The sequence below is a fragment of the Nothoprocta perdicaria genome, unplaced genomic scaffold (assembly GCF_003342845.1).
Source record: "Nothoprocta perdicaria isolate Ctin4 unplaced genomic scaffold, notPer1 scaffold_257, whole genome shotgun sequence".
Classification (NCBI taxonomy): Eukaryota; Metazoa; Chordata; class Aves; order Tinamiformes; family Tinamidae; genus Nothoprocta; species Nothoprocta perdicaria.
Window position 1 is genome coordinate 168,633 of NW_020455485.1, and position 15,378 is coordinate 184,010.

At 41.4% G+C, this 15,378-nt stretch overlaps 2 protein-coding genes across 2 annotated transcripts in view; one reads left to right on the forward strand and one right to left on the reverse strand.

The window, feature by feature from the left end:
• Positions 1 to 704: 704 nt before the first annotated feature.
• GPALPP1 (GPALPP motifs containing 1) lies at positions 705 to 12,741 on the reverse strand. The gene is made up of 8 exons (XM_026040428.1): positions 12,712 to 12,741; positions 11,642 to 11,799; positions 10,762 to 10,860; positions 7,198 to 7,306; positions 4,146 to 4,280; positions 3,759 to 3,923; positions 3,276 to 3,374; positions 705 to 972 (listed from the first exon to the last, which is right to left on the reverse strand). Exons 1-8 carry the CDS (start codon positions 12,739 to 12,741, stop codon positions 754 to 756), a joined length of 1,014 nt encoding a protein of 337 aa, XP_025896213.1. The 3' UTR covers positions 705 to 753.
• A 1,621-nt stretch (positions 12,742 to 14,362) lies between these two features.
• The window catches only part of NUFIP1 (NUFIP1, FMR1 interacting protein 1), a 25,515-nt gene continuing 24,499 nt past the window's right edge, over positions 14,363 to 15,378 (forward strand). The window contains exon 1 of the mRNA XM_026040429.1: positions 14,363 to 14,526. Coding sequence (XP_025896214.1) covers positions 14,363 to 14,526 — 164 coding nt within the window. The remainder of the gene's footprint in view (positions 14,527 to 15,378) is intronic.

Genomic DNA, 15,378 nt, shown 5'->3' on the forward strand with positions numbered 1-15,378 from the left:
AAATAGCAAATTTATTTCCTTTTTGAGACAAAAGAGAAAGCCTGTTCTGCAAGGTAAGTTACAAAGTAAGATTTACTATTGATTTCCACGCTGCATCTGCTTAGAAGAGAGGGGTTTTCTGACAGCCAAGCCCTGCAAATTGACATCTTCTTGGAGAGCACCAATAAAAGCTCCAAATCTCGGGGTTTTACCACCTCTTGTGCTGACACCTGCTCTCCCTGCTGTAGGACAGAAATAACGCTGCACACGTACAAGCACCTATTTGCACAGACAAACACCCTTCCCGAAGCACGAGCGAGTGTTTGCTGGGAGTGAAAGGCGCTGTTTCAGTCTCCAGTCCCCGCTGGAAGCTTCAGTGAAGCAGCATCCTGCCCGCCAGCCTCACGGCAGCTCCCGCAGGGCTGCGTGGAGCCAGGCAGCAAAGGGACTCGGAGCGTGGCAGGAGCAAGGAGGAAACTGGCAACCCCACTGCAAGGCCGGTCGCAAAGCTGCCTAAACAGAATTACTTAATTTTATGCTAACAAAAAAGGGCTGTTTCCAAGTTGCAGGTGTACATTGATTGTATTTTTAACCAGCAGGTTCTTTAATGGGTTTATTTTTAATATGGAGGTTACTTCCTAATATTTACAGAAAAGGAAAAATAGCTCCAAAACAATAGGATATTTATTTAGCATTCAAATATTTACAGAAACATACTTAAAAAATTAAGTATTTGAAATATAACTGACTTCGAAAAAGCTTCAAGCTTGTATGTTACAAAAACATATTGCCTTTACTGTGCTCAAACTTGGTGTTCAGATCTCGTGATTTTCTTATCAGGGCTTTCTTCTGTGCTTCATCAAATCGATGGACTTTGAGATCCTGGTCTCGGTCAAACGGCCTTCTTTCTTGAGGTTTGTTCTTCTCTTCAGCTGCTTTGCTTTTTAGCTTTTTATGATGTATATCCATGAGGGATTCTGATCTCCTCGACTCCTGGAAAAATAGGAAAAAGAGGGGGAAACACTATTAGAAAACGCCAACAATATAGAGAAGACCTGAACAATTAAATGGGTCAAGTATTAGGCTAAGAACTCCAGAAAGTTCAGTAATGAGAAAACAGAATGGTTTGTTGGTAATATTGGTTATATGGTAATATAATGGTATATTAATGGTAATGAAAATTGATAATGATAATGGTAATATTAACTTTGCATATACAGTGCAGAATGGAGTTCTAAAAAGACATGATGTTATTTTGAAACCTTCACACAGAGTAGCAATAAAAATAGTGGGAAAAACATGAAGATACTCTGCCATGCTAAGCAGAAACATAAGTTAGGACAATATGTCTTGAGAAAGACCTCAAAGCAGAGGCCCAGCTTCTCGTACACTTTCCCTAAGCAGTTGTTCTTGGTCACTGTTAGGGGTGGGAACACAAGGCACCCTTTTAATCTTATTCTCCCACCAAGTTATGTTTCCCTCTTTACTTTGTGGCATTTATCTGCTGGCAGCCCACAGGAGCAGGCCAGAGGTGTGAAGCCAAGCACACACTGCAGCATTTTTGCCAAGCCAAGGATCCACATGTGTTTATTGAAGATGCAAAACCTGCACTGAACTTCACACTGGCAGGGGGTTACGGGGCCCTTCCTTTACCCAGGTGAAGTGTATTTCGGGGTCTGTGCCCACAGATACCAGCCCAGCTCTCAAGCCAGCCAAAAGCTGAATCCAAACCCATTCTCTCCTCATAGAGAAGCGTTGAGCAGCTCCATCTCCTCTTACTTAGGAACACAGGACCTTTATTCTGAAAGGTTCACTCCCATCTTCATCATTCCCTCTTCAACTACTTATTTCACGATATACAGCAACAATAATTGATAGGTGACATAAAAAATATGATTTCCATGAAAACAGAAAGTGGGTAACACTTTTCCCAGGCGTAACTGCATTGATGCAGATGGAATTGCACCAGGGAATAAATTTGTCATCAGCACTGCAGGAATTAACAGCAAGAAATCATTTTCAAAACTAAAGCTCTTTTCTATGAAAATGTCCTCAATAAAAGTTAACAGAGAAAGGAAAATGAAAGAAGAGACACAAAATTTTTAATAGAAAAAAAAGCCAATAAAAAAACAAGCCAAGATGCTCTATTCCTAAATAAAATGTCTTCATTTGCATAATGCAATTTTGGGAGAGATGTCTGTTGACCTTGAAACAATGAAAAAGTATATATATGTGTGTGCATATGTATTTTTATATATATACATAGACATGTGTGTGTGGATGCATGTACATATGTATGTGTGCATATATAAATACTTGTTTTATTATGGCAACAGAAAAGAATATATTTATTCTACCACACCTGTAGTAGCTGTATTGGCAGACAGAAACCAGAGAAGAAATTTAAGGTAGCGTACTAGAAGCTCTGCATTTGCAAGTCCCACAAATCAAGAGAGACATATGATTTAATGAACTACAAATAAATTATTAAAAGTGCCACATAAACTCCAATCTTGTAATATAAGCCAAGGCAGCGAGTTTCCAAGCTAATTATACTCTCTGGAGACCTGTCTTCTGCAAGCCTTCAAGCCGTAAATCAGGGCAGAACAGGAAGGAGCAGCTGTAAGGCAGTCAGCAGGCCACACACAGGGGAGGGTGGTGTGGCCAGACAGCCAGGCAAGAGGGAATTTTATGTGGAGGTCTCTTTTTGTGTGTGTTTCATCAACATCTGTCTGTGAAAATTAATTCTCTCTGGAGACTGAAAGAATATAATATAATATAATATAATATAATATAATATAATATAATATAATATAATAAAAGATAATGCTGTTATAATGAGGCAGTTAGTTCCAGAATTGCTCTGCTTAGTCCATTTAGCTTCCCCTTGGCTACTCTAAAAATGGAACCTTTAGTGCTGCTTTCTTCTTCTGGGCTGTTGGCAACTTGGTGAAACAAGCTAGTGTTTGAGCTGAGCTTGGCTGTCTGCAGCGGTCACGTCCTGAGCTGGGGATGATTTAAGCAGAGCAGCAACTGAACCGGAGAACGTAGGTAAAATCCTGTCCACACAGAAACCAATTCTGACACCGTCTTCAGCAGCCTAAGGATCTGATCCTTCTCCTGTTGAAATCGGTGGGAAACGGTCTAATGACTGCACAGCAGTAGGTTTGGGCCCTAAATAGGAAGAATGTAGCGGTATCCATAGAAACCAGCAGTGCTAGAAACGAGTCCCAGAAAGGAAAGCGGGAAGAATTAAAGGGAATTTGTGAGAGGAGGCATTCTGCTGCCGTACTTACATTGTAGGAAGTCACCTGCTCAGCGAGTCGCTTGTCTCTCCCAGACAGCACAGTCTCCTCATCAACCTTACTGGCCGACTTCTTGGCCTCTTCTCTTTCCTGTTAGAGCAATCAGAGTGTCTGAAGTAAGCAGCAAGCAAATCCACGGTTACTTTAACTAAATATGAAGGTTAAAGGCAGTAGAGGCCACCACATTTTTTTGCTCTGCTTGACAAGAGATTGGACACACTGCAACAGGAGATTCAGTGTGCTGATGCAGAGTAACTGGCTACAGCAGAGGAGACGGGAGAGAGTGAAAAAATAAAAGAGCAATGTTAGTTAAAATGGTTATTTCCTCTCCTTTAGTGTGAAACTTGTGAGTTTGGGTAATCTGAAGAGAAACATGGAAAAACTTTTTTCATTGATCAGCTCACAGTTTGATTTCACAGGGCGCTACCGACACATACTCGGCCTGCACTAACCCCCGAGTGGGAAGCCACTCACCTTGGCTTTCCTCTCTCTGTCGGCTGGAGTGTCTGTCCAAACGGATCTGTCGCCAGATTTTTCATCCGCTCTTCTCTTGAACGTTCTCGGGCCAAACCCAAAGCTTTTCAGTTCTGGGGGAAGCTCTGTCATCCACAATTCCCTGGTAACTTTCTTGGGTTCGTCCTTTATGAAAGAAGAAAAGTGGAAATGCAAAACAAAATTGCCACGTGAATCTTAACTTCCAGCAGAGATTATAGATTTTTCTTTGTCCTAACAAGAATTAAAACCATTTAGAAAAAAATGTAGTAATACTGCATCTGGGTCCACATAGAAAAACTGTCATGCAAGGAAAACACAAATACATCCACCAAAAAAATACCAGCAAAGAAAAAATATCCAACTTACATTGTCTGCTGAAGTCAGTTTTTCTTTCATTCTCTGAGCTCTGCGTTCAAAATCCTTAGTTACATCAGACTCCATCGGTCCTTTTGCAGGCATTGGGCCTATAAGGTTGTCTTCCTCTTCACTGCTATCTGTTACCTTCCAAAAATAAAATACTTCTCTCAACCACAGTGCTCAGACACTCAAGAAATACTTTAACCTCATAGAACTGGAATGATTTTGTATGGAAGAACACATAAATCTTACACCAGGCATGTGTTAATCACACAACAAAAGCAGATGACAATTCCATTTTAGCCCTGTTATAGTAATTTAGCACGGATTTCCAGTCCCTGCATTTCCCAAAGCACCATCTTTTGTGCCCGAAGCAGGAACACCTGCAAGCACAGCAGCAGGAACAGAGTGCTGCTACTTCGTGCTGCTCCACATGTGTTGCTGTTGCCTCCACAGCACTAAGTCGTTAGAACCACATAAACCCACACCTCTGATAATGTGGGCTTCACCACCACTGGTACATTTGGATGCACCTCCATAATCAGACTCATCATTTCTCAAGCAAGAAGAATTCCTATCAGCAAAGCTCAGAGTCTATAAGGACACCAGGAAGACCAATAAGCAGGCCAGGGTACAGGTGGCACATATGGAGTGACATCCTTGGGTCTCTGTTGGAGCTGCTAGTCCAATCTCCTGGCTTGGTCATTCACTTTTTCAATTCCTTTTGATATTGCTTTCTAAACAGTCAAATTCTTTGGAGAACTTTAGAAAAAGTTTTTAAGGGACTAAATATTAAGGAAACTCTTTCTGGATTTGGGGTAATGTACAGAAGGTCACAGGTCCCTCGGGTGAAGAAGAGTAAAGACACAGAGCGTGGTGGAAATGGGCAGAATGCAGCAAAGGGATCGTGGAGCAGTGCCTTGGAAGCAAGGGAGATGATATGGGAACAGTGGAGACGCACACTTAAGACGTAGGAAGAGACACAGCTGGATATGACCACGGACCATGAGGTATATGGCTTAATAAACCTAATGGCAGTAGCCCATCTGAAAGACAGAGGTGGATGAGAAATAACTGGCCATTCATAAACACTAATAATACAAGTAGATAATATGAATTTATCTTGTCTTTTTGTTTGGAAACATTTACAGATTCAAACTTTTACATTAAGCTAGCACTGCTTTAACTTTTACAGAAAGAAGTGACCTTCTCCCACCTTTTTTTTAATGAATAGGAAGAATTAACTCAAAAAAAAAGTCTGACAAAATAATTCCCTCTCTCTACATGCAAAGAAATAAAAGAGATAAAGATATAGGGCTTTCACAATACATTGTAAAGCAGTTGAGGATGAAAGCCAAAAAAAAAATCCATGCTGGGTTTTAATTGAAGAAACATGTTGCCTTTCTCATTAGTGTTGAGCTCAATTCACTCCATTACCTCCTGCCTCAAACGAGATGCAGTTAAAAAAGCATCACAAAATAGTGCCCCCGTTTGAAGGAGACATCAAAATAAAGTGAAGAGTCAACATGGGATTAGCTGCTTTTAAAGATGTACTGAAATGCAAAATAATTAACTACTAAAACAAAGTAAATAAGCCCCAACAAATCATTACACTAGATTCAAAGGTTAAAAAAAAAATTATCAGAAAGAGGGGAAAAACAAACAAACAAAAAAAACCCCCTAAGTTCAATGTGACAAAACTGGTGTCACAGATGAAGATCTGTATAGGAAAAAGATTTTTTTTGGCTTGTAAAATATATAAACAGCCCAGTTTTGACATTCCTGCCTCAAGACATTTGTCATTATGATAAATTGCTTGATCGTTACTTGGAGTGATAGCATGACGAGCATCTTAAAAATGTCAGCCCATCGTTCCTGATGATAGATTCTAGCAAGGTTTGCTGTGGGAGGCAGGGGAATGACATATATACATCACGAGCGCCAAGCAAAACAGTAAACTTCCAGAGTAGCCTTTGCCTCATTTCTTCTTAGCATATCCTATAGGACCTGGGAACTAAACTAGAAAAATGAAATATTTGAGAAATAAACAGAAAAACTATGGAGACAAGTGATCATTTTTACAATGAATTCATATTTGTCATATCCTGAGCATGATTCAGCTGCATAATGTTGGTATCTGGGGTCATTTTGGCTGTCCGGGGTGTCTCGCCAGGCTTGGACACGCTGCTGCTCCGGCAGGAGGCAGGTTTCTCTCCTGAGCTTTGTCTCCTCTGCCAGCCAGGTGATTCATATGCCTCAGGATGCTCCAAGATGCCTGAGGTAGGGAGCTGAATCCTTCCCATGCTTCCAGCAGTACTTTAGTCACACACGTTTCTGCTGAATATTCTTTAGTAATACAGGTATTATTTTGTAGCCAGGAATTAGACTATGAAGCCTAGGATTTACGTAACCCAACCGGAGCAGTCCCACAACACAACGTGCCACGTGTGTCCCTGTCACTGTCCCCGGTCCTGGTGTGCCCTGCCCCAAGCTACAGGCCTCTTGCTTGAGAAGATCTATTAGTGACACGGTAGCATCATTCTTGATTGGATTATTTTTTAACATCTGCACTAACAGACATATTAAAATATTAAGAAGCTAACTATTTAGTTTAATATACTCAGCACTTTCTCCCATCAGGAAAGGGGTAAAATACTGCTAAATATTCACCTAACACACTGTATTACTGCCTCCAAACCTTTACATTTTTGAACTTTGCCAAGATGTTCACTTGGGAAGAATATGTCATACCAAAAGAAAGAATGGAAAAGCAGCAAGGAGAAGTGCTCTGCAAATGGAGACACTCAGCTCTCTCGTGAGCAGTGTGCAAGATCCACTTAACAGCAAAATCACAACAAACCAGACCTGCCTCTTCCTTTTTCAAACTTATTTGTGCTTCAATATCAGTATTTGACTACCACTAAAAAAGAGCCAGACAATTTCTGGTCTAAATCTAGACTGCCATGTTAAAAAGCAGGTCTGGTAGAGTTTTTCAGGCTCCTACTTGTTTAAGCATTTCAGCAAGCTTGTTCAAAAGCAAGAGATGTCTGTTTCTACAAACCTGGGAAGAGAATTCTGATGAAACGGAAGGTCCTATGGAATATTTGGTACTCCCAGTGTCCTCTGAAGCCTTCCTAAAGCCGGGTGGCAATGCAGGACCTATAATGGGCCTCAAGGGGAAAAAAAAAAAGGTTTTAAGTGAAAAAAAAAAGGATGTAAAATAACCAACATGGACAGTACATTAAATAATATTCTCTTGCTTCATGCTGGAACAATTTTTAAAGAGATTAACACATCATAGAAACAACTGCATTTGTAAGAACAGTCTTTCTAAGCCTCGGAAGGCTCAAGCATGTGAACAAATGCCAGGTATTTATTCATGAACTCCCTTTACCAGATCCAAGAGCAAGGAAAGGTCAGAAATACCTTATTCTTTGTCTAACACCAAGGATGGTTTTTGCTATTCTTGCCCTGCATCACAGCACCAGAGCACCTTCAATAAACAAAATCAATGAACTGCTCCTATTTAAAATGTTTGTTTTTCCCTTGGGGCAGGGAAGACAGGAGAGGAAGCAGAGGCAGGTTTTGAAATCCTAGGTAACTTCATTGATTTGGTTAACATAGCAACTCTGCACAGAGTCTGACAAGTCAATTGGTTGCAGGGACAGAGAAAGGCAAGGATCTCTTTTCAGTGGTGAAGACAGTTTAGAGTGTATGTTGAGCTGCACTTACAGTGCTGAAAGGGCTCTTGTATACAAGATCCACTTTTAACGGTCTACTATACCCCTCAAAGGCTAATAAAAGTTAATAAAAACCTGAAAAAGCATCATCCAAAGAAGTGAGAGCATCCTTAGAGTGCATCAGACAGAGACTTTATTTATTATGATCTCGAGTCTCTCAGCTTTTGGGCAATCAAACGTAACACAACGTTAATTGAACTATTCTAATCATGTTCTTCTATTAAATCCTGTATAATCTAATCAGCACAGCTCTGCAGTAGTGATGTGTTTGTCAGGATTTGAAGGGGGAAATGAATAAAAGAAGGAAGTCTTGCCAGAAAGATCCTAGTAGAGAGGATTCTGCTAATGGGAGGCACGAGCTCAGTGCCTGTGAGCTCAGGCCAGGGGAGGTTTCAAAGCCAGGCAAGAAGTTTGGGATAAATCCGACACTCCACCTCCATCTAGCTGCTGGCTGAGAGAAACAGTCTTTACTTTATCCCTTCCTTTCCAACATCTTTCTTGTTAAACACACGTTTTCAGTTCCCAATAAAATTTTAAAATAGAGTTTGAATGTTAACCCATAGAGATATAAAAAAAAAAAATCCTTCCTTTTGGTGTACAGGCACCTCTATTTTGTGGACAAATAGATTTAAACCAACCTATACATAAAGCTTATTCTACTGAGAAACATCAGAACTTCTACACTATGGGCTATATATGTGCAACTTCTGAAAAAAGGAGTGGATATTAAATACCTCTGTCACAGCTCAAAGGCTCTCCCAAGGAACAGAAAAAAATGGTGCCTCTACTCATCCTTTCCACACTCCTCATCGCTACTCTGCTCTTCCATATGAACAACCCTGTTGCTCGGGTCTCTCCTCAGAAGCTCAGGATGTGATTCTTGACAGTTTCCTGGATGTCCTGGATGCCTCTGACCAAAGTGAATCTAAAGGAAACCCAGGTAAATGCATTTTGCTGCTGTTGGCATGCTGCAGCACCTACGTACACATACACTTACAAACGAAACCTCGTCAGCAATCAAGCTTTCATTTAATGCATGCTGGATTTCGTACGTGGCAAAGGAAGCTTTCTTGTGGTTGGACTTTTAAGTCCTCACTAATACAGGATGTGAATTTCACTACTCTTCTCGTGTTTAACTTCAGCATTTTAACATTGGTTCCTCACCTTGATGAGTAAGTATTTCTGGAAAACCTACGAATACTGCAGTTCTGGCACATTTTGGTAAAAAACAACATTCTTTCCAAAGCCAAAAGAAATCTGTTCACATAGACATTTTATGCTGGAATGACTTGAGTAATTCTTAAAAAGTCACAAATTGCCACGTGAGCTGCTCTTAATTATGAGCATTTGCTTTGACAAGCCTGGGAAAAGATGGAAGTGAGAACAAAAACTTTCTTCGGAAAGAACAAGCGTGTGACAGAGAGCTTACAAGCACTAAGTCCACACGCAACAAACAGCCTCACGCTTGTTCCCGGCAGCGACAGCCAGACTGGCAGCTGGCACGGCGCTCAGCGCTGCGGGCAGCGCGGCAGGGAGGCAGTTTGCAGCTCTGGGCCCGTGTCCTGCGCCGCTCACGCGCCGCGGGGTGACACTACCCAGCCTGCCAGGTGCACGGGGGCGGAAGGCAGACGAGGCTCTTGCCACACATTGCACCTTTCCCACCTATTCAGGGATGGGGGCTGTTGCAAAACAGCTCTTCAGTGTGTGCCAGGCACAGTTGTGTGAGGACCTGTGACTAAGAAACGCCTGGGAACCTCTGATAGTTTGAATTCCCCAGCCCCGCACACAACACCCCTCTGAATTTAAGTGCAGTTATCCAGCATTTTGGAAATAAACTGCTATGTAGAAGTTGGATAAGCGTGAAAAATACTAAGACTATACAATGGGAGAGCACTTGTATTACTGTTCATCTCATTAGCCTGCAGGCTACCAGTTACCTTTTCTCTTCCTCTTTCTCTCCGCACCATAATTTACCACCGCAGCATTCGTGTCAAAATCAAGAAGGCTCCCTCACCTAATACCAAAAGGTACAAGCATTGATTTATGTTGCTTTATTAGAGCATATATTATTTTCAGTGACTTCCCTTATTTTAGGGAAATATTGAGCATAGCTTAACAACATATTGGCTCATCCTCCTAGAACTGACATCTCATACCTGACAAGTGAGTATTGATTTATTTATCTGTCAGTTCCCTGTGGCTCTGAGGAAGAAAACAGTGATGAAGAGACTCAACCACCTCTCATCAACGAGCCTTCCCTGGCAAGCAGTGATATCCGTATGGATAATCATTTTGATTTATACAAGGAAGTGCAAGGCTAAGGAGGCTGACACACATGGTTAAATTATGAATGGAATTCATTACTAGTTTTCTTCTGTAGGTATTTTGCAAACATGTGCAATCAAATGGAAAGCTTACTGATAGGGACTGTAAGTAAGTTATTTGTTTAGACATGACAATTGGGCCTTTGAAAAAGGCAGATGATTCAGACCAGCTTTCCACCTGCAGATACGGAGACAATAACCCTCAGTGCACCAGCAAAGCAACAGCTCCCACCCTGCACTGTGTTATGGCCCACAAAAGCTGAACGTCCTACTCCATCTGGCCAGAATGAACTAGGCAAATATGGGTCCTTGTCCCCGGTGCTTGTTTTTCCTACATTCTTTTTTGAGATATCACAAGAAACAGAAGTAGTTTGACATTCAAAATACAAATCAGACAATTTATATATTTTTCCATCTTTCTCCCCAACCTTCCAAACTAGGATGAATCTGAATTCTCTTTCAAGGTAAACTGAATTGTTCTGTCATAGTGTCACAAAATATTTTATCTTAAATAATTGTGTTTTAAGGAAATAATCCTGAGTATTACTCCATTTTAATTACCTCTCTGGAGAATCGTCCTGTTTTTTAAATCCAGGAGGAAGAGCGGGTCCAAAAAATCCATCATCATCATCATCATCTTCCTGAATTCCTTTTGGCTTTCTGTAAATACAAGGATTTCACTTAATAATTACCTCGACATACAAGGCAATTATCTACATTTTAAAAAGGAAAAAAGAAACATAAAAACGCTTTCAGACAGTCTTATGTACTAAACATCTCGCTGTTTCCAAGGAAACAGTGCAAAAGGATCCAAAATAGTCTGTAGCAATTAAAAATTTGGTAGCGCAAGCCTCACTCCAAAAACACTCCAGCTTTTCAAAAATAATCAGAGTGCTTTTGCTGAAGAAAGAGAAGTAGAATAATGCTGAAATACCATTTTCTATTCAGCAAGTAATCTTATATTCAGCACACTTTCCACATGTCTGCTGCCTGCATTTTGACTACTAGTTTTCCCAATCCAGTTCTACTGAGACTCCAGAAAAAGGGGATAAGAGACCAGGTGAAAAGTCATTAGTATGTACTCCTGTGCTCATTAAGGCAGCAGAATGTCCTTGCAGGTCCTTATACAAGACCTAATGCAAACAGACACAAGGTTTAATACAGCAACTGTGAGTAAGTCATTCCACTAAATTATGATATGTGAAGACACCTGTTATTCAATTCAATTCCTTCATCCCAGTTGATTTAACTGAATATATAAACTCACACTCATTAATAGATTTTATGACCTTGGTGCAAAGTAGTATAAGGCCAAACTCAAATAAAAAAATTTATTTATATGATATTGTCTCTTTCTTTTATTTCACAGAGATATACTTCAATTCTACTTTCTGCATAATTTTATGTTGCCAATGCTTCAAAGACCTAGGAAGACACTAACTTGGGTGCTGGAGCTCCTTCCAAGTCCTCTTCGGAATCTCCATCTGCTTCCCTGGGCAGGGGAAGAGGCTCCGAGTCGTCGCCGCTCTCAGGGGTTTCTGAGCTCCAGCTGCTCTTGTAACCTGGAGGCAGCGCCGGGCCTGCAACTGAGCACCGAGACTCATTTGGGACATTCCATTAAACACTTCCCATGAGGACTATCCAGCTTTCCATTAAACACTTCCAATGAGGACTCTTCCCAAAACTCAAACCGACCTTGGATTCAGTCGTTACTGTGTCTAACACTTAGAGAAGGTATTTAAATGGGCACATTTTATTCAGCACCATACTGCCAGGAACCACCCCTGCACAGCACCCTAGTACATTATTAATGCATTATCACACCAGCCACCTTCTGTACATCAGTTACCTTTTGGTAGTAGACAGGCCTTTAAAATGTATATGGTATAGACTGGCATATTAAAGATACATTAATCAAGCATTTGAAGCTTATTACTGAAGAGTCACTTCTTTTGTGCATACACAGAACCCTAGATTAGTGCAATCTCCCTGCCATCCTGCTTTAGCAATGAGGGCTATTCCCAGTTCTAGCAGGCACAGACTTTGACACTCAGCTGAATAAGGGATGATTCAGGCACTCAAAAGAATCACCGCCCTCAGGAGGCCTGTGTGGTGGACTCAGCTCTCCTTGTATCAATCAACCTTTCATATCCTCTGGAATAATGGGATATCCTAGCAAAGGAGAAATTCAGAGTCTAACGTATCTAATGGGCACAAGCTGCTGCTGGCATCGCCCCCGTCAGCCAGCAGGGTTATGGTCTGACTTGCTCCCTTGGAAATAGTGCCACACATATTGAGTGCAGAAGTAATTTAGCTACCTACATTCACGTGGCACTGAACTTAAATTTAAGTGCCCACCAAGCAAGCAGCTCCATACAGCCCCAGCACTGGCTCAGCACAGACCGGCTGGGGGAGGAAAAGAAGCCTTCCCAGGACAGGTTAGCGCACGCGGAGACAGCTCCGTTTATACACAGCATATATGATCTATCCATAGAATAGACCTAACTGTACTGGCAGTTTAGCCTCCTGCAACACAGACATAGCCTCCTTTTAAGATTTCAAACACTGATTCCAAGAGTGAAAGGAGAGGGAAATGTTGCTGGGCAAAGGGCATTATTAACTTATCAACAGCCAAGACGAGGTGCCACAAAATCACATAACGGATGGGTAGCAGGAAAGTACATCTCCAGTAAAGAACAATGACCTTTGTAATGGTGCAAAATAAACTAATTTTAAAATTCCAGTTTTAGCTGACCAAAGGTTGGCAGAAATTGAGATCTCCAAATGAGCTTTATGAAGCTTTTAGTTGCCTTTAGAAAGAACAAAGGCAAATTATGCAGCACCACAGGCCCACTTATCTTGGCTCTGTTTTAATGGGAATGACTTTAACCAGGACATGCAAATCCATTTCAGCACCAAGGAGGGCAAAACAAACGGAAAACAATCTGTAACAGTAAGTTCAAGATGAAAGGAAATGAAGAGATGAATGACAAATAAGAGTGCATGTTACTACTACAAAGCAATCCATTTCAGTGTGAGGATTAACATCACATTCAAGGTATTCTCTTTTTTATTTTTTTTCCCTCAAATCAACCACTTTCACCCACTGGTGCCCTGGTAACCTGAAAGGATTTTAATTTGCTCTGAATGCACAGAAGATAAAAAGATTTGGGGTGAAAGGAACAACTTGAAATGCAGTCTGATGAGCCTCACACTGCAGAGGAAGAGAAAAATTGGGAGTGGCTAAGTGAGATAGAAAGAAGTAAAATTATTTTAAAAAGGAGTCTGGATACACAGCCACTTTCTCTCAGTGCCAGTGTATATGTTTTCTGTCTCATGATTCTTTTATCCTGCTGGTACAGGACATTGGTACACTGGTACAACTGCTTTTGTTGACTGTGCAATAATTTGGATCAGGGAACTTATCAAGCATAAAAACACACTGCAAAAAAAAAAAAAAACCCAAAATCAAAAGACCACTCCCCTGAAATAATTTTTTTTTCATGTAGTCACCGACTAAACAGGGCATCTAGAAACAAGAGAGACAGACAGGGCCTGTTTCAGCAAGGAAAAATGGCATTTGGAGCCTGAAGACTGGGGAATGGTCATTTAGACTGGTGAAAAGAATCAGAGGAGAAAGAGACTGGAAGCGATGATGGAATGGTCATGGAAAATGAGTACGGAAACGGGGACTGACTGAGTCGTGGACATCATGGATGGAGATACAGCTTGCAAAAGAAAAGGAACAGAGAGGAAGGAGTGGGGACCACTGAGCACAGATGGAGGGAACAAAGAAACAACAGTAAGGAGGGAGATAGAGATTTAAAGAGAAGTCTGTGAATGAAATTCCCTGGAAGCTAAAGAATATAAAGATATGGATCCACAGGGGAACTGAGGATGGCTCAAAGTGCCAGGAACTAAAACCAATAAGCTGAGGAAGAGGTAGGAAGCTAGCAATGACAGAGGATCAGGAAAGCGAAGAAATACTCAGAACTCAGAGCCAGCTCAGAGCAGTGAGTTGTCACTCCCATTACAGACACAAGTTTCTACTTTAACAAGCTTATTTGTTACTTTAACATTGTGAGACGGAAAACTGCCTTCTTCTCCTTATCTATAGCCATTTCCTAGCATTTCTCTTGTGCTGGTACAAATAAGAGGCAGTATGGACACAGGGATGAACAGCTCGCGCTGCCCTCGGCCAGCTTCAAAGAATTATCATGAGATGGAGCATAAGATCGTGAACGCGTTGCACGACAACCAAAGGGAGAGGATTTGTCACTGTCCAATTAACGCTCGCTCCCCTCGAGCCCTGATAAAGATCCCAGGGTTTGAGGACCATCCGATTTCAGATGCCAGCAGAGGACAGGGATATTCCCTGGTAGGGTCTGTTTGAGCTCCCTCTGGTGCTGATTCACAGGAGGAAGTGGCTGGTCCCTTCCCATGGCTGCTCTGCCATCTCTCGGGATGCTCGAGAGGATGAACCAACTCGCAGCCACACTGTGCTCATGATTTTCAGCTTGAAATGCCACGTACAACCAGCCACAGAGCTGTATCCTACCCATACAAAGACAACAAAAATGCAAATTTAATAACAGATCGACAGACACACTTCATTTCCTACATCTAACATGTCTATGTCACTTCAAAGGCAGGTAACATTGAAACTTCTGCTACTGAAAGAAAACTTCTTGATGCGACACTCAGGCTGGCTGCTCAAAGCTCTAATTTCTTGTTGTAATAAGAAGCCTACAGCAGATTTGGTTTTAGCAAGAAAATGCAGCAAATATCAGTGAGACCATAAGGAGAGGAAAAAGACGATGAGGAAAAAACATGTTTAGCTCTGCTTTAAAGAATCAAAAGATAAAGTATTTCTTATAATACAAGAGGCAATGTTTATGGAACATGTTCCTGTGTGCCTCCTATGTTGGGCAGGCCGTGACTGGGATCCAGGAACTGGGCAAACTTAATAGTCACAATGAGTCTTTGCAAGCACTTTTGATGCAAAAAAAATTTTGAAGCAAAAAAAAATTATTTTAAAAAATATATATTTTTAAGGTAAATCTGTTCAGCCCGTGTCCCTTTGAGTCGCAGCTCTGGGGCCAGCACGGGGTCAGGTGCTGCTATGGTGCCGGTGAGAACACGGGGGACCCCGTTATGGGGGGCGGGAGAAGCCGTTAG

Bases quoted from the DNA above. Each gene is read 5' to 3' on its own strand.
- GPALPP1 (XM_026040428.1), bottom strand. From the start codon at position 12,741: ATGTCTGTGTTGCAGGAGGCTAAACTGCCA. The intron at 10,861-11,641 runs GTTAGTGTCTTC...TTGTATTTACAG, and splicing joins GAAGGAGCTCCAGCACCCAA to AAAGCCAAAAGGAATTCAGG. The intron at 7,307-10,761 runs GTAATTAAAATG...TTTCCCCTTGAG, and splicing joins CAGGACGATTCTCCAGAGAG to GCCCATTATAGGTCCTGCAT.